Source organism: Penaeus chinensis, chromosome 6 (assembly GCF_019202785.1).
Source record: "Penaeus chinensis breed Huanghai No. 1 chromosome 6, ASM1920278v2, whole genome shotgun sequence".
Taxonomy (NCBI): domain Eukaryota; kingdom Metazoa; phylum Arthropoda; class Malacostraca; order Decapoda; family Penaeidae; genus Penaeus; species Penaeus chinensis.
Window position 1 is genome coordinate 39,311,934 of NC_061824.1, and position 26,500 is coordinate 39,338,433.

The 26,500-nt window shown below is 38.3% G+C and overlaps 1 protein-coding gene across 5 annotated transcripts in view; it reads left to right on the forward strand.

Annotated features, from left to right (window-relative positions):
- The window catches only part of LOC125026331 (collagen alpha-1(I) chain-like), a 146,246-nt gene that overhangs the window by 113,860 nt on the left and 5,886 nt on the right, over window positions 1-26,500 (forward strand). Inside the window, exons 5-24 of one of the 5 annotated variants that reach the window (XM_047614694.1) lie at window positions 1,526-1,666; window positions 2,483-2,581; window positions 4,161-4,314; window positions 4,412-4,533; window positions 5,898-6,059; window positions 6,760-6,877; window positions 7,176-7,267; window positions 7,717-7,813; window positions 9,970-10,035; window positions 11,257-11,402; window positions 11,925-12,086; window positions 13,759-13,857; window positions 16,475-16,615; window positions 17,236-17,418; window positions 17,713-17,848; window positions 18,826-18,885; window positions 20,752-20,864; window positions 21,636-21,728; window positions 24,245-24,367; window positions 26,204-26,398. In XM_047614694.1, the coding sequence (XP_047470650.1) occupies window positions 1,526-1,666; window positions 2,483-2,581; window positions 4,161-4,314; window positions 4,412-4,533; window positions 5,898-6,059; window positions 6,760-6,877; window positions 7,176-7,267; window positions 7,717-7,813; window positions 9,970-10,035; window positions 11,257-11,402; window positions 11,925-12,086; window positions 13,759-13,857; window positions 16,475-16,615; window positions 17,236-17,418; window positions 17,713-17,848; window positions 18,826-18,885; window positions 20,752-20,864; window positions 21,636-21,728; window positions 24,245-24,367; window positions 26,204-26,398 (2,502 nt within the window). The remainder of the gene's footprint in view (window positions 1-1,525; window positions 1,667-2,482; window positions 2,582-4,160; window positions 4,315-4,411; window positions 4,534-5,897; window positions 6,060-6,759; window positions 6,878-7,175; window positions 7,268-7,716; window positions 7,814-9,969; window positions 10,036-11,256; window positions 11,403-11,924; window positions 12,087-13,758; window positions 13,858-16,474; window positions 16,616-17,235; window positions 17,419-17,712; window positions 17,849-18,825; window positions 18,886-20,751; window positions 20,865-21,635; window positions 21,729-24,244; window positions 24,368-26,203; window positions 26,399-26,500) is intronic. The other 4 variants (XM_047614695.1, XM_047614696.1, XM_047614698.1 and 1 more) reach the window with 4 other exon arrangements.

The window sequence follows — 26,500 nt, forward strand, 5'->3', positions numbered from 1 at the left end:
CTCTCTCTCTTTCTCTCCTTCTTCCTCTATCTCTTTCCCTCTCTTTCTCCCCTTCTTCCTCTCTCTTTCTTTCCATCTCGTACACCACCCAAACAAACGTAGGTAAGCATCCCCTGTACAACTCACGGACAACGCTAACATTGTCCTTAATTAACATTCACGTACACCCCCCCCCCCCTCTCCCCCAACCGTACGTGTCATTCAGGATAAAACACAACTACACTCTACACGGTAAAGTATGTATACTGATGGAATCTCTCTTCTAGAATGTATTACTGTGAACGAGTCCTCGAGATTTTAGAATGGATTGGTATCATTATTATTTTTATTTCATTTAGGAATTGTTAATTGAAGTTTGAGAGGTTTGCATGATTTTAGGATCATTATTATTTTGATTTAATTTTAATTTTATTTTCACTTTATTGTTCACTGAAGTTTGAAAGGTTGCCATATCTCGTGGATATTGTTAGTGACTTACAGTATTCACTCTGAATGTAATAATTAGGCTATGTAATGAGAGACAGCTAATGATCAAAAGGTATTAATGGATGTACCTGTTCTTTTGGGTAATTATCGTTGATTATAACCGTGCCTTTAGCGTAATTGCCATCCGAGCTAATGAGGTTGCAAGGGAAACCCAATTATTCCATTGATGTGGAAGGCAGATAGCGAAAAATGCTACATAAATATATTGAAGACCTAGGTATTGTCACAAGAAAGGAGGACACTCAATAATGATAATAATAATAAAAAAAAGGAGATTCATAAATACAGGTGAAAATCCTCACACACCCCCACCCCCCCGATTAGAAATGTAAGAAAAAACATCGAAACCTTTATACATCGTAAGATTCTATGAAAAAAACAACAAAAAAACATACACAAAAAAAAAAAACACTTATGGTCTATGTACAGAGAAAGACAGACACACATGCGTCAGAAATGTACAGACCTCCTACGCCAGTACTAACCACCACTAACAGTTATATTTCCTGTGCGTTGTTAAGTTTCATAAAATACACTAATAACACAACCTGGATTTGTTTCACTGAACAGAAAGGTAAGTGTCGAGAAGTCGCAGGTAAATTTTCATAGGAATTGTGTATTTTTTTCCAGTTATCAAACGCATCAAGAATTCTCTATTTCGTAACATTTATTTTTGTTTTACTTTACATATGACATATCTTCGTCTTTGTTCTCTGTCAGAAAAAAAAAGTGTTTTCACCTTTTACGAAGATATACTAATATGTTCCTGTAATTAATTGTCTTTGATTTTAACATTATAAGTTGTTTTACGTCCACATCTTATTAGAAAAAAACTATTTGATATTTATCCTATCATTATCATAGTATTATATCATATCATATTACATTACATTATATCATGTTATATCATATAATGTCATGTTATACGTTCACAGTCATCTTATTACAAAATAATATGAATCACCAAACCGCGCACTCTCTCTCACTTTACTTTTCCATTAATGACAATAAAAATTCACGGACCTTCTACGCACCCCAGGGCCCTCCAGGCGAGAGTGTAGCTGGCCCACCCGGCCCACCCGGCCCACCCGGCCCACCTGGCCCGCCTGGCGCAACGGCGTACATGAACCCGGGCCTGAATATGCCGGATTTCGGCTCCGGAGCGGGAGAGGATTTCATCGTGAGTGGAGGGGGGGAAGGGGCGAGGGAGGGGGGGGAGGGAGGGAGCGAATGAGTGAGCAAAGGAAAGGGTGGAAGGGAGTAAAGGAGGGAGTAATCATTGATGAGTGAAGGAGAGAGGGAGGGATTGAGTGAATGGATGAGTGAAGGAGGCAACGAAGAAGGAAGGGAGTGAGGAAATAAGTGAGGCAGTATAGATGAGTGAGAGGGAGGGAGGGAGTGAGTGATTAAGTGAGTGAGTGAGGGAGTGAGGGAGGGAGGGAGGAAGTGAGTGTGTGAGTGAGGGATTTACTGTATGTTTGTATTTTGTTTGTCATCTGTATGTGTGTGTGTATGAGTGTACGTGTTAGTGAGTGAGTAAATGTGTACGTCTGTGTGAGTTTAGGTAAGTGCTCATAATGTGTACAGACGACAAATTTCTTTTATAAAATGTTAAATGTAATCCTCTGATTTTGTCTCGAAAATCTCCATACTGAATAAAGGCAGCATTATATAAGTTCATTAATACTACATTTTAATTATTAATGCTTCGTTCTCTCCCATCATATCAATATTAATCATATCATGTTAATGCTTCGTTTCTCTCCCCTCCTTCCACCGCCACCCGTTCCCGCCCACCCGCCGACCACCACCGAAACGCCCATCCCCGCCCACCTGCCCACTCGACACCCATAACTACCCACCCACCCGCCTGCCCACTGCCCATCTCTACCAACCCACCTCCACCCGTCCCCGCTCCCCCCGCCCTCCGCCCCCCATCCCCGCCCACCCGCCCGCCGCCCACTCGCCGCCGCCCACTCGCCGCCGCCCCGGGCAGCCCGAGATGGACTTCAGCGGGAGTCGGCGAGCGCCGCCCGCGCCGCCCGGACAGTGCACGTGCAATGAGACGTCGTTAGTGGCCTCGATCCTAGCGCAGGTATTTTCCTTCTTCTTCGTTGAAAAAGTCATTATTTTTATAATTTTGATCGTTATCGTTGTCGTTATCCTTATCCTTATCATGATAATTATCATCGTCCTCCTCATCATCAATTTCACCATCTACACCAAGAGATAAAGTCACCAATTTGATATCATTTTTTTTTTGTTTTGTTTTCTGCTTTTGCCTTCATTCTTCAAGTACCTCCTGAAGGACCATAGTTCACTTTTTTTTCAATTTTTTTTTTTTTTTCAAGTACATATAGAACTTTTTTGAAACCGTTTTCTTTAAGATTTTCGAAATTTATCAAGGAGAATATTGATTTTTCTTTTTTTCATCATATTTTTTTTTTTTTTTCAGTGAATATAGTATTGCTATTCTCTTCCAAGGAGATTCAATCACATTAATGAATCTTCACCTGACTCATTTTCTAACAAATCACTCACCCATAAATATTCTTCAGGATTTAAGATTATCATAATAATGACCAGATATCTAATCATTTTAGATCAACACCGCTTAATTATAATCAGAATTCCAATCACAATTCAAATTATCATAGATTATCGTAGCCTACTCAGAGATTAAGAAAACCTATGAGATTCAAACCAATCTGGAATATCACGGACTGAAGCGTATTCATGTTGGCAAATCAAAGGTATGAATGAGAATGAATATCTTCACACTCCAAGACATGTATTTGAGCGGTTTCGAGTATATATTCGCTCAGAAATCGTTGACGAAGATATATTCGAAACCGATAAAGTACATTCCTTGAATTGTGAAGATATTCATTCTCATTCGTACCTTCTATATATGGAGTCTAATAGATTTTTTTCATTTTCTTTCCATATCGGTTGTAAGTTTAACATTATTTTAATAATCTCCAGATTTCTTATCATTAATGTTAAGTGTTCGAAAATCTAATCTCCATATATTATAGCAGAGGCATTTGTAAAAATTCTAATAAAAATCCAAATGAATACAGATCAACTTTGTCTTACCAGCAACATTCAAAACTCGAATCATCACAGATTATAAACTTTACATATTCAAAGTGTCAATCATCACAGGTAATTAAGCTTTAATTACGGTTATGATACCAGTTCAAAATTCCAGTTAGCAGAGATAATCGCGCGTTCATCACCATCTTTTAAACATTGGATTACCCAAGACTAAATGTTCAAGATTTACTTACTATGTGATGAGAATTCAAAGTTTATCACGTGTTCAGAATTCCAAACTCATTACTTATTACAAAATAAATAACTTACGTATTCATAATTGCGTTTGTTCCCTGTCTAAAATTTATCACGGGCTCAGAGGTCCAAATTTACCACGCGTTCAAGATTACAAGCTGATCACGAGTTCTAAATCAAAAACCTTATTACTTGTTCAAAATCACAAACCTACTGCTTACTCAAACTTGCAAAACTTACCACAAGTTCAAAATCACTAGCTGATCACGTGTCAAATATCCTAGTTTATCACACGTTCATAATCACCAACTTACCCCAAGCTCAAAATCACAAGCATATTACACGTTCCAAAATCACTCTCCCCCCCCCCCCCCCCCCAGATCCCGCGCGGCCCCCCCGGCGAGGACGGCAAGGCGGGCAGGGACGGGATGCCCGGGATCCCTGGCACCTCCGGCCGCCCTGGGCCCCCGGGGGAGAGGGGCCCCATCGGAGGCAGGGGCGAGAAGGGCGACCGCGGCGAGAGAGGCAATCCAGGTGAGGACTCGGTCTGCTATTGTTGCTGTTATTGTTTTTGTTATTATTGTTTTTTTGTTATTGTTATTATTACTATACCCCCCCCCCCCCCCCGCAGGACCCGAGGGCCAGCAGGGCGCGAAGGGCGAGTCGGGCATGGACGGCGCCCCTGGGATGCCCGGCGAGAGAGGCCCCCAGGGACCCCCCGGGAAGCCGGGCTGGGGGAACTCCAGATATGACGTAAGGCCATTTTTTTTTTTTTTTTTTATCTTTTTCACTTTTTATTTACTTTATTGTTTTCTCTTTCTTTCTTAGTTTTTCTTTTATTTAATTTATCTATTCACTTATTTTATATTTTCTTTCTTTCTTTCTTTCTTTATCTATCAATTTACTTTATATTTCTTTCTTTCTTTCTTTATTATTTTGTGTGTGACATACCTTTTTCAAGATTATTTTGTCCGTTTGGCTTTATGTTTATTTATTTATTTATTTGGTTTTCTTCTTCTTTTCATATAATTTTCTTTCTTTTTTTCTTGGTACTTTTATTCTTCTTATTATTATTATTTTTATCTTCCTCTTGTGTACTTCCTTCTTCTTTTTCTTCCATGTTTTTCTCTTCGTCCTCGTATTTCTTCGTGACTTCTATTTATTCTCCTTCTTTTTCTCTTTCCTTATTCCTTCTGTTTTCTCTCTCTCTTCTCCTCTTTCTTCTTCGTCCTTTTCTTCTGTCCTTCTTCGTGATTATTTCCCCTTTTTCTTTTCCATCTCTTTCTTCTTCACTACGGATTGGATAATATACTTTTTAATATTCATTTATATAAAGTATTTCATTTTACAATTTCACTAGTTTATTTTTCACTTGTTAGCTTTATTCCTCTAGCAAAAAAAAAAAAAATATATATATATATATGTATGTAAAATTGAAAATTAATAATTACTTTTTTAGAATTAGGCGTTATTTGCCAAAATAATGATTTCACACTGAATATTAAAGAAAAATAAAACCTGTTTATATATCATTCATTAATTTAGTAACACAGTTATCAAAAGATAATGACATCATGTTTAGCAATTAATTCTTCTTATTAATATTACTTCTCCACTTGTAAATAAATTAAGGGTTTTTGAAATGTAAAAAATAAATGTATTTTCATGCAGCCCCTCTGGACACCCCGTACGATGTTTAAGGTAACGCAGTGTTAAGTGTATAATGTATAATGTATAGGTCATTGTTGTATACTGTATTCTCGTGCAGGGAACTGTTACTATGGTTTTCTGTTCAATTATTCAATGACAATGATTTATGTCTGTGGTCTTTGTCTTATCTTATAGTGTTTGTGATGTCGTTAGGAGATTCAGTTCTGCATACCTTAAAAAAAATAAAATAAAAACATAACTTATGTAATATTGTTTTCCCTCTAGTAAGTAAGATTTTTTGTCTTTGAGAAATTTATAAAACATTTAGCAGGATAAAAAAAAAAAAATTCTTTACGTTCTTGTTCATTTCCGCGAAAATACAAATTGAACGAAGATCCCACGATGCGGTCAACACGTCTTTACTTCTGAGGACTATCTAACCCCCCTCCCCCCCTTCCCCTCTACAGGTGGACAGCGGCCTGGCCATGGCACCGGCGAGACCTGGCACTCCTGGCGCTCCGGGCGAGAAAGGGTCCCCGGGGGCACCTGGCATGCGTGGCACTCGAGGGTACCCCGGAGCCAAGGGGGACAGAGGCGAGCCCGGCCTGCGAGGCGACAAGGGGGACACGGTGAGTGACGGGGCCTGGGGCGGCGGGGGGCGGGTCGCGCTCGGACGCTTGGCGCAGTTACGTGGCCACACTTAGGACACTGCGCATTAACGCGTTTGCACATTTACGCACTGACATACACATTGATACATTTACACATTTAAACATTATCACATTAGCACATTAATACATTTACACATTAACACGTTTACACATAAATACGTTTACATACACATTTACACATTAACATATTTACATATTAACAAGCTTGCACATTTACACATTGATACATTTACATACTTACACATCTACACATTTGCATATTGTATAGCCCCACGATATAGCCCCATCTTAAAACATTAAGGAACACATTAACACATTTTACCAAACTTAAAACACACACTCACAAAACACAAACAAATTTACACATAAACAGAATCACAGATTTACAAATCCACATAAACACTTTTTTTTTTTTTTAACAACGGAACTCTTTTAATTCTCTCCCGATTTCCCGTAACCACACACCGAACACGAATGTAGACTCCCTTTGAAGTTTCTCGTGTCCTTCTTTGAGATTTCTGTGAGTTTTCTTTGATACGATCCTTCTTTCTTTGAGATTTCTTAGAGACGCCCTTCCTTTCTCTAAGACCTTCTGTCTTTGAAGCTTCCCTCTTTCCTTGAGAATGCTTTGAGACGTGTCCCGACCCTCCTCTTCCAGGGCGAGGCGGGAAGGAGCGGCCCGGCAGGACCTAAGGGCGAACCAGGATCTCCCGGTATGAACGGCGCCCCGGGTCCTCCAGGCTTCATCGGGGTTCCTGGCGACAAGGGCGATAAAGGTCAGTGTTTGTCTTCTTTTTTTTTAAGGCTTAACTACAGGGTTTTGTTTGAACGGCATTCAGTCTTTCATTATCAGCTCATCCATTCATAATTTTCTATCATCCATTACCAATTCTTATTCACCTATTACCGTCACTAATTATCAATCACCAAAGACCATTCCTCTTCGTGTCAATATCGTCACACCCTAGATGTACTCTAATTATCATCACTAATTACCATTCACCAAACGCCATTACTATCTCCTATTATTATCACCCTCTATTTGTTCTCCCCCCCCCCCCCCCCCCCCGCCAGGTGAACGAGGTGAAACAGGTGTCGGGTCACCGGGTCCCCCAGGCAGACCAGGAGGGCTGACGCAGGAAGACCATAAGGCTATTGTCGAACAGGTCAGTTTCAACACTATGTTGTGTTATAGCAGGTATCTGTATTTATGTGAATTCTTATATAAACTATTTTCTCTAGTATAAGCAAGAGTATAAGTGTCTTTAAACATTATTCTTATATAAAGTTAGTCAATGCACCTGTCTGGAGAATAACCAAGAATACATACATATATATATTTAATTATATATATTACAACCTCCTTTGCAAGTAGGTATTACGAGTATATTTTCTAGCCCACCGTCTAACAATTCACAAATCTGCAACGCTGTCTCCAAACCTTCACAATAAATGAAAAACACACATCAACATCCCATTCAGTTGCAAAACCAAATTCAACCCAAACTATGTAAACATTTCTCGCATTCGTGTGCCCATACATACAACTATCTCACCCTTTTACAACTGAATGCCATTTCTTTTTTGCTTTCAAACTCCCCCTTTAACCCTTTAGGTGCTGGAGACTCTGGAAAGCAAGCACGGAGGCGTTGGAGTCACGCTTGGCTCTGGTATCAACGTTTGGGACGCCCCTGGTATGCCCTGGAGCGCAGGTTTGTCATCCCGTAGGCCTAAGTCATCGCCAAGTGTTCCTGTTGTGTTCATTATTGGGTCTTTTTTTCATTCCTTTCGCTATGACTGGCCAATCGAGTGCTTTTACTGTTCGTAGATGTCGTGTTACGCTGCCTATTGTCTATGCTGTGCCAAGTGGTTAGAAAAAACCTGGTCTGGGCGAACTTTACTGTGCATTGTTTGGGTGCAGTACAAGTAGCTAGTGACATACCCAATTTTACATAGCGTGGTAGAGGTAGCCGGTGTGTAGCCCGAGGTCTTGTAGAGATCGACTGCTTTTTATTTAGGAAATGTCTAGGTTATTGTCTTAGTTCTATAGGATCAAAGGGGGTACTGCATCATATATATGTATATATATGTATGAATGAGTATATATATATATATATAAATATGTATATATGCATATATTTATATATATTCATATATGTATAATGTTCTATATGTATTATATATACACATGTATATATATGATATATGTATATATATGTGTATATATATATAGAGATATATGCATATATGTGTATATATGTGTGTTTATATGTATGTATATAATATGTATATATATATATATATATATATATATATATATATATATATATATATATATATATGCACACACACACACACATATATATATATATATATATATATATATATATATATATATATATTTTTTTTTTTTTTTTACAGTATATGAGCTGCTATTTCCCACTAACTTTACTGACTATAGCAGCTATATCTGTTAAAGATAGAAGGGTCACTTTTAGGGAAAATAACTACTTCAGAAAGCAATAGTTTCAGCCAATAGTTAATCAGCAATAACTAGTTACTGACGTTTTGAAAGCACTAACAATGATATCAATTTACCAACATTAGTAAAATTAACACTATTAAATTCTGCTCAGCTACCTAACACTTTCCATGTTATTTTTCATTAACATTACTAATACTCATTAAAGATTAAACTTAGAAGATACAAGGTTTCTTAATGTTAATGTCTCAGTTACTGATAACTTTTGAAGATATATATATTTTTGTTTTCTTAATAGTGTAGGAAATCCAAAGACAATATACTTTTTTTAAATATTGATGACGCAGTTTAGGATGTAAGTCAAATATATGACAGGTAATCCCACTTGTTTATGATAATTGACATCACACACTCTTCTCAATATAATTTTTGACTGTTATTGATGCATTATGAATGAGAGACAATTCTTAGCAAGCGGTAAATTGCACGCAGATGGATGATATTGTTCTGAAGTGCTGTTGAAATGTTGCAATGTTGAAGAGAGGTTGCAAGAGATCAGCATAAGTCCAACATGTCAGGCTGATTCATGGTGACGCCAGCATGGTAGAGGCAACTACATCGGCGGACCAATTAAAGGCTTTTTTTTTATTGACGCTGCTTTTTCTTTCCCTTTTTCTCGTCCTCTGTCTCATTTCTTTTCTCTGTTTCTCTTCTCTCTCTTTGTCTTTGTCTTTCTCTTCTCGTCTCGTTCTCCCTCTTCCTCTCTCACTTCTCCTCTCTTCTCCTTTTCTACCCTTCTCTTTCTCCCTCTCACACTTGTCTTCTCCTCTCCTTCTGCGTCACTTTCTTCTCTTTCTCTTTTTTCTCTCCCTGTACCTTGTCCCTCTCCCTCTCTCACTTCTCTTTTTTCACTTTTCTTCTATCTCTCCATCTCCCTCTCCCTCTTATCTTTTTTTCTTTCCCTGTTCTCTGTCCCTCTCTCTCTCTCCCCCTTTCTGCTTGTCTCTCTTCCACTCTCCCTCTCCCTCTCACTTCTCTTTTCTCTGCTTCTCTTTCTCCCTCTTCCTCTCCCACTTTCCCTCACTCCCTGTCCTTCTCCCTCTCCTTCTCTCACTCTCCTCTCTGCTTCCCTTTCCCCCTCTCCCTCTCCCTCACTTCTCTCTTCTTTGCTTCCCTTTCCCCCTCTCCCTCTCCCTCACTTCTATCTTCTTTGCTTCCCTTTCCCCCTCTCCCCCTCTCCCTCACGTCCCCCTCTCCCTCACTCCCCCCTCTCCTAAACGGACATGAAACGGAATGACTCCAATTACGTAAAAGCTTGATGTGTTGTTGTCTGTTGTTGTTTTTGTTTTTCTCTCTACATTTCCCTTTTGCACGTGAACATTTCAGTCAGCGATGATGAAGATGTCTACCTTGAGGGATCGGGAGGTCTGGAATACAAACCTTTCTACCCTAGTAAGTCTTTTTTCTTATGCTTTGTCTCACTCATAGGTGGAAGTGATAATGCTTAAAGATTGTAGGAATTAAAATGATGAAGGTTAATGATTAGTGTTGTTTTATTTTGAGAATGCTTATAAAAAAAGTAAGAGATTTTAACACCAAAGAAGAATATCTCATTTGTAAGGATTCTAAAAAAAAACAAAAAAAAAAACACTATATATTTTTTAATTTATCTTTTTAAAAATATTCGTCTTAAAAGTTCACTCACTCAAAACAATAAATAAACCCTTAAATAATATTTAAAAAGATAATAATAATAACAATATTATAGACAGGTCTTAATTTGAATGGCTGTATTTGCTTGTCTGAAGCTTTAGATCAAATCATTTTTTCACTTTGCTTTCTCTGTTATTTTTATATAGATTTGAAATTGTTGATGTCGTTTTTTTTTTTCTCTTTTGCTTATATTTTACCCGGTATGAGCTTTGAGCTTGACGTGTGTAGTGGGTGTGTTGTGTACGATGCCTGTTGCGGCTTCATAAAGTGGCGGGTGTGAACCTTCCTCACTCTCTGTCTCCCTCCCTTGTCTCTCGCTTTCCCTTTTATTTCTCATGCTCATTTATTTCTCATGCTCTGTCTCCCTCCTTTGTCTTTCTTTCTTTCTTACTCTCTCTCTCTCTCTCTCTCTCTCTCTCTCTCTCTCTCTTTCTTACGCTCTGTCTCTCTTCCTTTTCTTTCTTTTCACCCTTCTCTCCCTATCTCTCTCTCACCTTTTCTCATCTGTTCATCCCCTTTTTCTCCAATCTCTTCCTTCCTCCTGTCTCTCCTCAAGTCTCTCTTCCATTTTTCTCATCTTCTCATCTCCTCCGTTTCTTCTCCCTCCCATTCCTCCTTATTTCACCCCTCCTCCTTACTTCCCCCCTCCTCCTTACTTCCCCCTTTCTTACCCTTTTTTTCCACTATATTCTCTCTCTCTCCTCTTTCTCTCCTTCACCCCTTCCTCCTTTCCCTTCCCCTCCAACCCCTTCCCCCTCCTTCTTCCTCACTCCTCCTCCCCCTTCCTCCTTCCCCCTCCTCCTTCCTCTTTCCTCCTTCCCCTCCTGCCCCTTCCCCCTTCTTCCTTCCCCCTTCTTCCTTCCTGCTTTCTCCTTCCTCCTCCCCCCTTCCTCCTTCTTCCTTTTTCCTTCCTTCCTCCGTCCCCCTCCCCCCCTTACCTAATCCTTCTCCCACTTGCAGATCAGCTGAAGGGCTTCCGCGGGCCCCCGGGACCCCCTGGGCTGCCGGGACCCCAGGGCATCGAGGGCATCCAGGGCCTGATGGGACCCCCGGGCGACATAGGGCCCCCGGGGCGGCCGGGACTCGACGGACTACCGGGAGCGAGGGTAGGTTGGGGGGGGGGGGGTGAGGAGGAGAGGGAGGGAGGGAGGGGGAGGGAAAAAAGGGGAAGGGAGAGGGGGAAAGGGAAGGGAGGGAGGGATGGTGTGTGTGTGTGTGTGTGTGTGTGTGTGTGTGTGTGTGTGTGTGTGTGTGTGTGAGAGAGAGAGAGAGAGAGAGATAGAAAGAGGGAGGGAGGAAGGGAGGGAGGGAGGGAGGAAGGGAGGGAGAGAGAGAGAGAGAGAGAGAGAGAGAGAGAGAGAGAGAGAGAGAGAGAGAGAGAGAGAGAGAGAGAGAGAGAGAGAGAGGGAGAGAGAGGGGGGGGGGGAGAGAAAGAGAGAGAGAGAGGGATAGATAGATATATAGATAGATAGATAGATATATAGATGGATAGATAGATAGATAAATATATAGATAGAGAGAGAGATGGAAAGCTAAGAACCTCAAAGAGATGGAGAGATTGCGAAACCACTCGACGTGGATCAGGCCCGCTAACCCCTTCCTTTCTCCCTTCCCGCTTCGCCCCAAAGGGACCCCAGGGCGAGAGAGGAACCCCCGGCCCCAAGGGAGAGCGAGGCTCTTCAGGGCCTGGAGGAGAGAAGGGAGACCGAGGCGCCCCTGGCCTTCCTGGGCCTTCGGGGCCTGTCACAACGCTCATCCAACCTGACGGGACCAATGTTACTGTAGTGAAGGTAAGGGAGGCGGAGGGGGGTGTCGAGCAGTCGTGTGTTTGCACTGCGTCTTCTTATATTGTAAGTTTTTTTCTAATGATTAATGATGTATAGATTAATGCTTGCTGATTTGTTTTAATTTGATTGGTGGTTTCTTATAATGGGAGTGTAAGATTGCAGGATTAATTGGATAAAATTCCTGATTTCATGTCATTTTAAACTTCGGGGTTATTTTTTTTTACTAACTTCAATTAAGATCTCATGACTATAAATATCTATATATATTATAATCAATATAAAAATAGATGTAGTATATGATTTTTAAATATTGGTATATTGGCAAAAACCTATAATTTCCATGTTCAACCCCTCCCACCCCCCCCCCAAAAAAAAAAAAAAAAAAAAATCCCACAGGTTTATATTCCAGCTTTGATTCCTGACAAATTTATTTCATTTCCCCGACGACCACGGTATAAGTATGATTCCCACACACATATCTTTAAGGATTGAAAGACACTATAGTACACTTCCTACTGACTGAAGCTGGACTGTTTTAACGTTAATTAAACAAGCACCCATCTTTTAACGTCCTTCCATAACGAACTGGCAGACCCACAACGTACAGCTTCTCCAACTTCTCCGGGGCTCGGTTGCTGAAGTCGCGACGGGGACAAGTGCATGAGAATGTATAATTTTACATCTATTTAAAACCATTTAGACCGTCAACCAAGATGTTCAAAAGCAAAGAGTATTGAATCAACATGAGTTTACAGGTGTTGGTCGTAGTTATTGTTTTTAAATGTTGATTTTAAGGTCCTTTAACTCGTTTTTTTATTGCCACTATGCTAATAGAACTCGTTTTATGGCCAGTCTGGGTCGTTTTAACTCATCTCTAATGACCATTATTATAATTCAACCCATTATTCATGGCCATTCACCCCCTTCTTAATAGCCAATACGGTTCTCGAACTAGTTATTTACGACCATCCACTTAGCTTTCACTTTTTTTCTTCTTTTTTTTTTATTCATGACCACCGTGATTATTAGATAAAGACGTCATCTTCTCCTTGACAACCCGTACTTCAAATACGGGAGGAAAAACGAATCGGATAAGAAGGACACTAGCTTCGACGACCAGCTACATAATGCCACTAACGAGGGAGCTGGAAGGAGGTCGCGCAAACAACCCCCCTTTTTTTTTTTTTTTTTACATATCTTTAGTTATTCTTCTTTGTGGGCTGGATTCATTTTTTTTTTTTTATATCGACAGAAGAACGACACTCAAAAAAAAAAAAAAATGGAAACGATGAAATTGAGATTAGGATAAATAAATCCGTAATAAAATAGGGATAAATTCGCAATTATATTATGATTCTTAGGTTTTCCTTTTTTCACCGATCCTTCAAAACAGAGAGAAATTGGCACGTTTGGGTCACGTTCTTCTGGCTCTTAATCAGGGGAAGCCTCTGGTGGTTTTGACATTTCCTCCCACCTCCCTTTCCTTTCCTTTCTTTCCCTTCCCTCCTGTCCTACTTCCTACTTCCTCGTTTCTCCTCTTCCCTCTTCTCCTAAATCGTTTATCTTCCCTTCTTCTCCCTCCCCCTCTTCCCCTCACTCTCCCCCTCTAAACCAATAAGCTTTGCAGCCGCTTGCGGTGGCCGGTGCAGGTCTCACAGCCCGTAACGTCTTGCAGGGTGAAAAGGGCGATCGTGGTAGGCGGGGCAAGCGAGGTCGACCTGGTCCCCAAGGGCCTCCAGGGGCTGTAGGGGACCTGGGTCTTCCTGGATGGCCGGTAAGTGAGAGTCCTCGCCTCGCGGGGATTCCTGACTGGGGCTTCGACGGAGTCCAGTGGCCGGTTTGGGATAAAATTGCGAGAGGCCCGAGGAACGTTTCATGTAATATGGACGCGCATAAACAGGGAAATATATTCGTACCTATCTATGTCTCTGATAGATGTGCCTTTATCTATCTCTTTATCTGAAAGATATGCCTTAATCTAGTTCTCTATGTGATAGATATGCGGATCTATAGTAACAGATATATCACCATTTCTTTCTGTGTGTAGGCATGCCCGTTTATATGAATCCACAATGGATCGGGGCCTCTCGCAATTTAAGCCAGCCGACCACTAGAGTGTGTGTGAAAAGTGGTGTAATTCGAGACGTAGAGTGTGTGGTAGTAGTGTAAATTCTTCTCTGTGTATAGTAGAAAGGTGGTCGGTAGTGTACACGTGAGCGTTTCTTCTGGGTAATTCGGGGCAGTGAGTTTGATTTGTTAATTAAACATGTTGGTACGTAGAGTGCGTGGACAGTAGTGATTTTCCTTTGTAGAAAATGTGATTGCGTACGTTAGTTTTTTGTCCGTTGGTGACTCGGTCTGTAGATAGTTTAACACCACTTTCCTTTACAAATAAGACAATGGGCCAGATTTCGGATTTTGTACCAGGAGCTTCACAAGAGCTATACACAAGTCAGGAATATGTTACCCCTTCTTCTTCTTTCTTTTTTTCTTTTTGAGAAAATTGATGATTTAAATACAACAGGTTTCTTATTATTATTATGCTGAGTAGTTAGGTAGCCAACCGGTTCATGAAAATCATAATCAAGAACTACTTTCTCGGGATTACTATTTTCCTTTGACGACACTAGCACTATGCATACACGAGGGAAATCTAGGTTACCTTTACGTATACATTATTTTATTCTTGCATAACGCCGTACACCTTTCAGCGTTTCGTAAAGTAATACACATTGGCATAAGCATATATAGTAAATAAATACATTATGAAATGCAGTACAGTCTAACGTGCTTTAATGACCCTGATAGGTTAAGTTAGTTAGTTGAGTTAGACGCAGGTGTTTGCTTCAACTGGCCCGGTGACTGACAAAGTGATGTTAAGCCGACCTGTCCACGTAATGTGTGCTTAGATAACAATTGTGTTCATTAATTTGCAAGTATGTTCATATCCACATTAACAGTCTCATGATTAAACCTAATGCGTATTTGTTTCGCTTTACTCACACGCGGTAGAGCACAGCTTTTATATAACAAATAGATTGCGTAGATAATAATGTAATAAACTTTTCTTACGCTGCCTCCAGAACGTAACAGATATCGTAAGTAAAGGGCTACAGACTTATTAAATTTCTTCTAATTTTGTATAATTTTGTATATATATATATATTTTCATGTTCTGCCCCACTTATAATCATGCATGTTTTGTTTTTATTTATACGTCGTAGATGATGTTGATAATTTGAATAAGTGTAGCATTAATTGATAATATTTTTCGAGATTTTTTCCCCTGTATATACGATATAGTTAATAAATGTGTCTACTTTTCTCCTTTAGGCATAAGCTAATCTTTTACTGCAACTTAACAGCTAACTGATGACAATGTATTTAGATAATATTTATTTGACAGTCTTAATATGTGCTCAGTTTTTTTTTTTTTTCTTTCTAGAAATAGGTATCAGAGTAAAAATAATGAGATGCATTAAGCTAAAAAAAAGAGCACTTTGAGGGAAAATTGCGTAATATCGATAGCATTCATTTACATGACGTTATTATTGCAACTATGTACATGATCTGTAGTATCAAAATATGCTTGATTTGTAAAGATCAGATACTATGATGTACATAAATTATAAAATAACTGAATTAATACGGAACGTTTGTTATCGTAACAATATACATAGGTTATAATAATGATACGAAGATTAATAGTAATTTTGATAATAATTATAATAATAAGTCTGATCTCTCAAATGAGTAGATAATAGCAAAAGCACATGGTAACATAGACTTAATAGATCACGATAATGACACATAATTTTAACGATAGGCATATTCATTATGCAAATTATGCATGCTAACAAAAATTCTGCTTCCTGTTTTGATGCATGAATAACATGAATATATCGTTAAACACATCCTTCTTCATCTTCTTAAAATATATATCGGTATGAATTAAACACTGTATAATATAGCTGAAATATAACACTGTATCAACTTTATATATTAAGTATAACACGCAGCATGGAACAGAATGAAAGAAAAACAGGCATGCATTATAACCTTTTTGATTTATACTTTCAAAAACCTCACTCTGGGTTCAATCTAATCAACAGAAAATGTCAAATAGCAAGATAGTTGAATGAAGCATGAAACAGAATGAAGAAAAAAATATATATCTATAATAAGCATGAATGAAGATTTCTTGATTTATATTTTTCCAAAAACCTCACTCTCAGTTAATCTAATCCAATCGCAATACCAAGTAGCACGATAATAAAAAGAAAGCAATAATTAAATAAAAGAAAGATAGCACGATATCACGAGCCTAACCATTTCCGAATCACGACATGACACGCCTCTAACGCCCCTTCCCCCGCCCACGCTACCTGCAGGGCGCCGCCGGACGACCTGGCCCCCCTGGCCCGCCCGGACTGCCAGGCCTCGGCCAGAAGGGCGACCGAGGCCAAGTGGGGCCACCCGGCCCGCCTGGCCCGCCCGGACCCTCCTCCGGCGGACTCCTCAATAGCATCTTGGTGAGTGACGTCACGGCGCGGAAAGCCTTCTGCTCTTTGGGCGAGATTTAATTGGCTTTATACATTTTTTTTTTTTTTTTTTATTATTATCATTATTTATTTATTTTTGAAGGGGAAGGGTTTTGCAGGATTTTTAAAGGGGTAGGGAAGAGTATTTCGATCCTTTTTTGTGTCTGTTTGTCTTATTTTGGGGTTTGTTGATATTTATATGTATACTGCATATATATGTGTATATATATATATTAAAATATAATATTAATATATATATATTAACATGTATATATATTAACATGTATATATATATATATATATATATATATATATAAACTGCACGCACACACACACACACACACACACACACACACACACACACACACACACACACACACACACACACACACACACACACACACACACACATTTATATATGATATATATAATATATACATAATATATATATACAATATATATATACATATGTAAATATACAGTATATATATATATATACATACATATATATATATACATATATATATACATACATACAAACATACATACACACACACACACGTCCATAACCCAACCTCTCGCGACCTTCTCACCTCCTCCTCCTACCGCAGGGCACAAGCAGCAGCGACGTCGCCGAGACCGCCTCGAGAGGCAGCCTCCCGGGTCCCTCCGGCCCTCCAGGTCCCCCCGGCCCCCCCGGCCCCCCAGGACCCCCGTCCAGGAGCCCGGGGGAGACCGACGGCGGCCAGATGTACGTGCCAGTGCCCGGCCCCCCCGGCCCGCCTGGACCTCCGGTGAGGATGGGCTCGCTTTATTTCTACTTTTTGGCATTTTATTCTATATGTTATCTCTTTTTCTTTGATTATGATTCGTTTTCAGTGCTCAGGATAATTTGTACAATGAACATTTTTTCTTTCTTTTTAAGGTGGCAACATTTTCCTTGATTTTTTCCCCTCTCTAGATTGGTTTCGTTTTCTTTTCCAGGTGATTTCATATAAGTGTGGTTTTGATTTTGTGCCATCATGGTATCTTTGAAATAATTGTGTGATTTTCTTCCATCCTTCCTTTCTCCCCCCTCCCCCCTCTAGGGACCACCGGGGTTGCCTGGCTACCCCATCGAGGGCCCAGAGGGTCCCCGTGGCCCGCCTGGCCCTCCTGGACACACCGTCCCTGGCCCACCCGGAGCGTCTGGGCCAAGAGGTCCCCCGGGGTATGGCCAGAGAGGTACGTAGGAGTCTCGGCGTCTAGCGCAACTTTTTGTTCCGTATTGATATCTCTTGAAACTTTTTGTAGTCAGATTTTGTGCTAAAAAGTCTTGTTAGAATATACTGTAATGATGTCTGGTGGTAAATTAACGTCAAGGTCACGTTGTGTACCGTTATGCTACCTTATCGTAGCTTTTCTTTGTAGGTTTTGTTCCATGAAGTCTTGTTAGCACATGCTGTAATGATGTCTGGTATTTAACGTCTTGTAATAATATCTCTGGAGTAACTTCTGTCAAGGTCTTCACAAAACGTTGAAGATCTGTTGTTTATTGTAAACGTATTGAATATAACAATCTTTTGTTTTGATATTACTAACAAAGTGAAGTGTGTTTTGAGATGAGATTTAGAATAACAAACATTCTCTTTTAAGGTCACAGTACCAGTACCTTTTCTACATAATGATACTTAATGCTATTTCTACACTTGAACAAATAAACATATTTAGCATGGCCGGTTAAAAACACCTTTTGGCAATAATTAGTAAAATCATCTCAGACACTTCTCATATTCCTTCAGTCATAACAGAATGTCAATAGAAAATGGAGTAAAACCCCACGAAAGAGGTTAATAAAAATAACAATAGTCATGGAAATGATATAAATATAGACACAAGAGCCACGTACAGTTCTCATGCTTCTTGCTAAACTAAAGACTAAGAACAGGGTTTTTGTTCTTGCTAAGGACACAGAACATATTTTTGTTCTCCTTAAAGACTAAGAATGGGGTTTTCGTGAGTTTCTGAGAGAGAAGTATGACTGAGAAAAAAAAATCACCCTATGGCTTACCTTAACGTTGCGATCATATCAACCTCAACTTTGATTCCCAGTCATAATTATAATCAAAACGGGGAAAATAATCCATCTCTCTTGCCTGGAATTAACCAGTTCTCTCTCACGCCCGGAGACTCTATAGCTTCTTGAATATCCTACACAACAGGAGAAAGCTTGGGAGGCATCGAAGGCCTGCGCAGGATCACAGGAAACCTTGGTAACAGAGGTGGTGTACCGCAGGGTCCTCAGTTTTAGCTTTCGCTCTCTTCGTTTCCTCTTGTTTTTTATTTTGGTTTATGTTTATTGGTCTTTGTTTTTTGGTTTGCTTGTTCATAGTTTATTCAGTTATTCATATTTTATTTATTAATTTTTATTGTTTTTTTAAAATTTATGTATTATAATATTTAGTCACAGTTACTTATCTTTAATATCTTTTTTTTTTTTTTTTTTTTTTTTATTTAGCCATTCATAATTATTTATTCATCTTTTTTTATTCGTTTTTTATCATTTATCGTCATTCATAATTATTCAACTTTATTTCTTTTAGTCATTCAAATGTATAATTTTGATCTGTTTATGAATTTGTTAATAGAGTCAAGAGTTTTTTTGTTTTTTTTTTGACCGTTGGTTTGCCTTTATTTACACACGCTTTTGTAGACGGTAGTTGCGTTTGTGATTCGGGAAAAGCTTGGATGTTAGTACTTTGCTGTTTTAGTAATATATTATGGAAACACGGAATTTATATATTTATTTATTCATCTATTCAAGTAATTTTATCTTGTTTGTTTCTATGTTTTATTCATTTTTCATTAGTCCTTCCAAAGTAACTTTACTTTTCATTGATTTTTAGAAATATATTTATATATAATTAGCTTTCATTCCTATTGTTACAACCAGCTAGAATACTTTTTAAAATAATTATTTATCTTTTTGCTCTAAGTCACTGCTTTGCTTGGGTGAAGTGAATATGCTTGGCTGTTCTTGATTGAAGGAAATTCTTTTGTGCTTGATGGTGCATGGTGCTTTTGATTAACACGCCATAAGAACTTTGGGGGTTTTAGTTGAGCTGAGGTACGCGGAGTAACTAAAATTCATATACACATATATATAAGTGACTAATATATATATATATATATATATATTTACATATATACATAATACATACACACGCACAGATGTATGTATATATATACATATATACATATATATACACATATATACACATATATACGTATATATTTATATATATTCATATATTTATATGTTTATACATTTATATATTTTTATATATTTGTATATTTATATATTTATATATATTTATATATTTGTATATATATATATATATTTATATACACACACGCACACACACACACACACACACACACATATATATAAATATATATATATATATATTTTTTTTTTAACACATTTATATGTATGTATATGAGTTTATTTATTCTTATGTTGTGTTTACCTTTATCCACTTTTGATAAGATAACCTTTATTATCAGTGATATAACACTAAATAATAATGATATATCCAATGCATGCTACATCTAAGAGGGATGACATCCTAGTGTTTAAAACTGTTTGTAAAAGACTTTTTTAAAGATGATTATCCTTAATACATGGTGATTACTTACAGACACATGTATTCTCTCTTTTTTCTCTCTCTCTCCCTCGCTCTATCTATCTATCTGTCTATCTCTATCTCCATCTCTCCCTCTCGCTCTCTCTCTCTTTCTCTTTCTCTTTCCTCCATTCCTTGCTCTCTCTCTTTCTCTTTCTCTTCCCTCCATTCTTTGTTCTCTCTCTCTTCTCTCTCTCTCTCTCTCTCTCTCTCTCTCTCTCTCTCTCTCTCTCTCTCTCTCTCTCTCTCTCTCTCTCTCTCTCTCTCTTCTCTTCTTTCTCTCTCTTTCTTCCTTCCCCTTTTTCTCTCTCTATCTACCCCACTCAAACACCCACGAATATCACACACCCACACCCTCACAACACCAAATTCGAAATCCCTACGAAAAAATTAATTCCCATTCCTCCTCTCTCTTCTTCCTCCCTCCCTCCCCCCCTTTTGCCCCCTCCCCCTCCCCAAAAGGACCCCCAGGGCCCCCCGGACCCCCAGGCCCCCCAGCCAGCGGAGAGCCTTCGCCCTCTTCGGCCATCGTGCCCGGCGCCGTCACCTTCCCGGACAAAGCGTCTCTGTTGAAGGTAAACAAAAGTCCGGCGGGAGTGTTGCTGCTTTTTTTTTCCTTATTCTCTCTGGTTATTTCGTTTATTGCATTGTGTTTGTCTAGTTCTGTTTGTGTTTTCAGTTTTGTTGTTTGTTGTGGTAATTGAGTTGCATTATTTAGGTTTTTAGATATGTTATAGATACTTGGGTTCAAGTTGGGATTGTCAATGTGTTTATTTTATGATTAGTATTGTTTTAACTGAATTATTGATATGTAAATTTAAGCTGGGATTGTTGGCGTTTTATCTGTTATTATGATTATAATTATAATTGAATTATCTTATTTAGATTTAAGCTGGAATAATAGATGTGTTTATTTTTTATTGTTATTATTTTAATTGAATTGTATTGTTTGAATTTAAGCTGGTATTATTGAAATGGTGGTTCTGAGTAGTTTCTGTTTTGTGATGTGTGTGTGTGTGTGTGTGTGTGTGTGTGTGTGTGTGCGCGCGTGTGCGTGTGCGTGTGCGTGTGCGTGTGTGAGTGAGTGAGTGAGTGAGTGAAAGCGTACGTGGATGTACATGTGTGTGTGTATGCATGTGCATGTGTCCCTGTGGTCCAGAATGAATGTATATGACTGAGTGTTTTTGTGTTCTTCTGCTTGTGTCTGTGCGTGCGCTTACTCATGTCCCTGTGTACTTACCCTTTTACCCCTTAAAATACACGTATTCCCTGCCCCCATATCTGCACGTACCCTCAAAACACCCAACGAAGTCGACGGCCGCTGATTGCTCCTCCTTCGTCCCCAGATGAGCGACATGTCTCCCGTGGGAACCCTGGCCTTTGTGATCGACGAAGAGGCGCTTCTGGTCAGAGTCTCGTCGGGGTGGCAGTACGTGGCGGTGAGTCAGGGAGACCGGGCTTGGATTTCCTTTGGAATAGTTTTCTGTTGATTCTTTTCCTCCTTCAAGTGGCTGTTGTTGTTTTTGTTTTTTTCTGTAAATAGTTCTTCTATTTTTTAGAGAATTATTATCTTCCCTTCTAGTGTTTTTTTTTTTTTTTCTTTTAAATTTTTTTTTTTTTTTTTAATAATTTTTCCCTCTCATGTGACCTTTTTTCCTTTAAATAGTTTGTATCTGTATGAAGTAATTTTTTCCCGTCAAGTGGTTTTTATTCTATCTTCTTGCAGAGGTTATTTTTTTCCTTTAAGTGGTCGTCTCTTACAGGTTTTTTTTCCCTCTAGGTGTTTTTTCCCTTCAAATGGTTGTTATTTTTCCTTCATATACTTTTCCTTTCATGTGGTCGTTTTTCCTCCTTCAAAAGGTCGTTTTTTTTTTCTCTGTAAATTGTCTTTTTTTCCTTATATGTTTTTTTTTTTTTCCTTCAAATGGTCGTTTTTTCTCTGTAAATTGTCTTTTTTTCCCTTCAAATTGCCGTTTTTTCCCGGTAAGTGGTCTTTTTTTCCTTATGTTTTTTTCCCTTCAAGCGGTCGGTAAGTGACGGAATCCTAACAGTGCTGTTGTTGTTTTTATGCATTTTTTTTTCTTGAAAAGAACAAGAAAGGATGAAAGAAAAACAACAAACGGGGAGAAGAAGAAAAAGAAAACAGGGAGAAGAAAGAGAGAGAGAAAACAAAGAAAGAAAACCAGGAATGAAAGAGACAAAACAAGAAGTACGAAGAGATAGAATAATAAATAAAGGAAGAGAAATGTAGATTATGGATAAAACCCAAGACACAAGGATAATAAATGATGAACGCGTAGACGACAACATAAGAAAATCACAACGCCATAGGAAACAGTGAAGTTATAACGTAAATAAACAAAATTAAGACGTTTAGTAAAAGTTATTTAATAAGAGAAACGACTCACAGAAAATGGAAATGAAATCGATAGACTATATAGATATATTGAGTAAAGGCTGCTTTATATATAATGGAATGTACCAAGTGAAAATGATTATATGAAAAAAATAATAAAAAATATAAATAAAAATGATAAAAGTAAGCATAAAATAAATAGAATTGATAAAAGTAAGTAGAATATAAATATAAATGATAAAGTAAGTATAATATTTATAAAAATAAGTACAATAAAAACGAAGACAAATCTAGACTAAAGGACACATAACAATGTCTAGTTATATATATACACATCAGAGATATATATAGGTAGAGGTGAAGGAAAATAATTTTAATATTTTCACCTAATATATTACGGGAAAAATGAATAAAAAATGGGGAATATCCTTGCTCATTTTTTTTTTTTTTTTTTTTTTTGTGAAATGTCTCTGTACATAGTTGGCCCTGCTAGTGCTTAGCCACAAAGGAGTCAATTAGTAGCTCGGGAAACCTTTCCTGATTTCACCTTTCCTTGAATTGGCGGGAAAAACGTCTATTTTACTAGTGCTATGAATATCGATAGTGTTATTTTTATATTAGACATTATAATTGCTATACTGTTATAAACATTGGTAACAGCAAAATAAGATAACGTAAAATATTTTCGTAAAACAAAGAAAAGGGTAAACAGGCGAGACTGGCTCACTGGTGACTTAGTATAAGTGTAGCCATCTATGTGTAAAAACAATTAAACAAGTAAACTCACAGTGTGATTGCTCGTCGGCAATGGGTTAAGTATACCATTGAAGTAATACCATTTCCCATTTTTTAGATATTCGTTATTTTTCATGATTATCCCGAGTTATGCTTATAAAATATAATTATTTCAAGTTCTGCTAGATTATGTTTAATTACTGTTATTTTGGGGTATTTTCACTGTAGAGTGTATCGTAGAGTATATATAGTGTGAGATTTGTCAGCACACTATGCACTTCTTGTTATAGTAGGCCTGGACTGTTAAGAAATAAAGTTAGAGACGGTATTAACAACGGGAATGAATTACTAAAGACCTTGTTTATTTCTCTCCATGTAGGATTGTAAATAACCGTTGTTTTCACCATATCTAGCAATTGGTTGAATATTACTGTTAAAATGGCATCTTGTTCTTTCTTTATTTCAATTTCTGTTTGCTGTTTTGGATCAGTCGCTTAAATTTCATTTAATGCCATTAATTTCCGCTGATAGAAATCATTCCAGTAATTGATTATTTTCACTAGCTCTATTGGTGTGTCTGTTGTTTATGAATCTTACAAGTTTTTGACTAGTTCCAGTGCTATTCCAAAATAAGTCTTTTGTGTGTAACTAGTATATCAATTATCATTTATATATCGCCATATATTTTAATGTAGAGGTATCTCCTTACCATTTTTATAGATAACTTAATCAGAATACACATATAACATAATCTCCCCTTTAGATCTAGACCTCTAAAAAAAACAAAAGAGCATCACGGCTCTCAACTCGATTCCACCCAAAAGGGATCCGACACTACAAACCGGATATCGTTTCCTCCCTTAGATGGGATCAGTGATTCCTTTACCCACGACCACCCCCGAGCCAGCCACGACCCCAGAGCCCCCAGTGGCGCGGCCTCCTCCCCTCCAGGTGGACTCCCTCGTCAACACCGTCGACGGACCCCGGGTAAGGCGTGGCACCGCGGTGGCACTGGGCGCGGAGGGCCACGCCAGTGCCTCTGCGTCGGCTGCTTTTTGTGTTTGTTGCGTGTTGATTTTCCTTATTTATTTATTTTGGTTATTGTTAGTTTTTTGGTTGAAAATTGCCTGCACACACACGGAAGAAAACTTGGCTACCCAGAAATGGATTATTTATCACTGGATTGTTGCCGAACAGCATTTTATTATGGTTGTTACATATGTGAAGATTTATTTATGGATATATATACATATATATAGAGAGAGATGTGTATATATACATATATATAGAGAGAGAGAGAGAGATAGATATATGCATATATATATATTTGTATATATATGCACATATATATGTGTGTGTGTGTTTGTATGTATGTATATATATGTTTATATATATATATATATATATATATATATATATATATGCACACACGCGCAAACACATACATATATATGATTGTGCGTGTATGTGTGTGTTTATGCTTGTGCATACATTTTTGCACGTATGTATGTATATATGAATGCACGAGTGCACGTAGCTTTATATGTGAACATTTGTTCGCCTATTATTTTATTCAGTCACTGCTGACAGAAGTGCAGAATATTAGGAAAACAAAACAATAATAATTCAATGGATAGTGGCAACAGAATAAAGAGAAACAAGGGTGTGTATATATGGTAATAAAATAATCACGTAATGCAAATTATTGAAAAAAAATGAAGATAGGTATCATTGAATATTTACAAAAAGCTATCAAAAGTTTCTTCATATGGAATTTGTGGTCATACACGCTGTGGTTATGAATATGCTTTTAGTATATTTTGATCAACTACTAGCCCTATATTTATAAGTAAAAAAGGTTGATAGAAGCCAAAAGTATGTAAGGTAAGTAGAGAATGTCTTGAGACCGACATTGTCATCATTGGGATTTAAGACGAGTTTCACCCTTTATTTTATTGTATTAACAAGCCTTTGCTTTGTGTGCATTCTTAAAACTATGTCAGACAGACTAATAATAATCTATAGTTGAAAAAAGGGTTTGTTTGAAATGTGTTTCGCATTTTACTGCGTTTTAAAACATGATGCTAATAAGTGCACACGCACACCCACACGCACGCACACACACACACGCACGCCCACACACACACGCACGCCTACATGCACACACACACACACACGCTCATACAAAGTACATACACAACTCCCTCAGACCTCACAGCCGATTATACACTTTAACCATAATAAGGAAATAAAAAGTTTTATCAAAAAAGCATCTAAAATGTATATATTTCTTTCGCTGCTGCAGAAAGGACCCCTGACGAAGGTAAATTATAGTGTTTGTAGTAAAAGATATACTCGTATGTGTTGTAGATATTTTATCTGTAGAATCTATGTCTAAGATTCGTCTAGACGTTTATAGAGATAGGTAGATATAGGCTACAGATTGAAAGAGAGGTAGATAAATAGGCAGTATATAGACAAATAGATGTACAGATAAATAGACTGACATTGAAATGGATAGATCGATAAACGGACAGTTAGACAGATATATAAACAGATAAAGAGTTAGACAAATAGATAGATTGGACAAATAGATAGATTAGGTAGATAGATAGATAAACAGGTCAATAGATAGATAAACAGACATATAGGAAGATAGATAGATAATCAGTTAGATAGCTAGCTAGCTAGATAGACAGACAGATAAACAAATAGACAGGTAGATAATTATAAACACATATACAATTAAACGTCTCCACAGCTGCATAATCACAGCCTTCTCCAACCAGCCTCCTCGCTAACCCTCTCCCCGCCCGCCCACAGCTAAGACTGGCCGCCCTCAACCAGCCATACACAGGAGACATGCATGGTGTTCGAGGGGCGGACTACTCCTGCTACAGAGAGGCGCGCAGGGCGGGTCTCAGGGGCACCTTCAGGGCCTTCCTCACCTCCAGGGTGCAGAATCTGGACTCCATCGTGAGGTACTCCGACAGGAACTTGCCGGTGGTTAATACGAAGGTACGTGAGCTGGGGTGCGAGATGGGAGGAGGGGGGGGGGTCGTGTTCTTTTGGGAGGGGGGGATTAATTAACGTCTTATGTGTTTTTTATTGTATTTTATT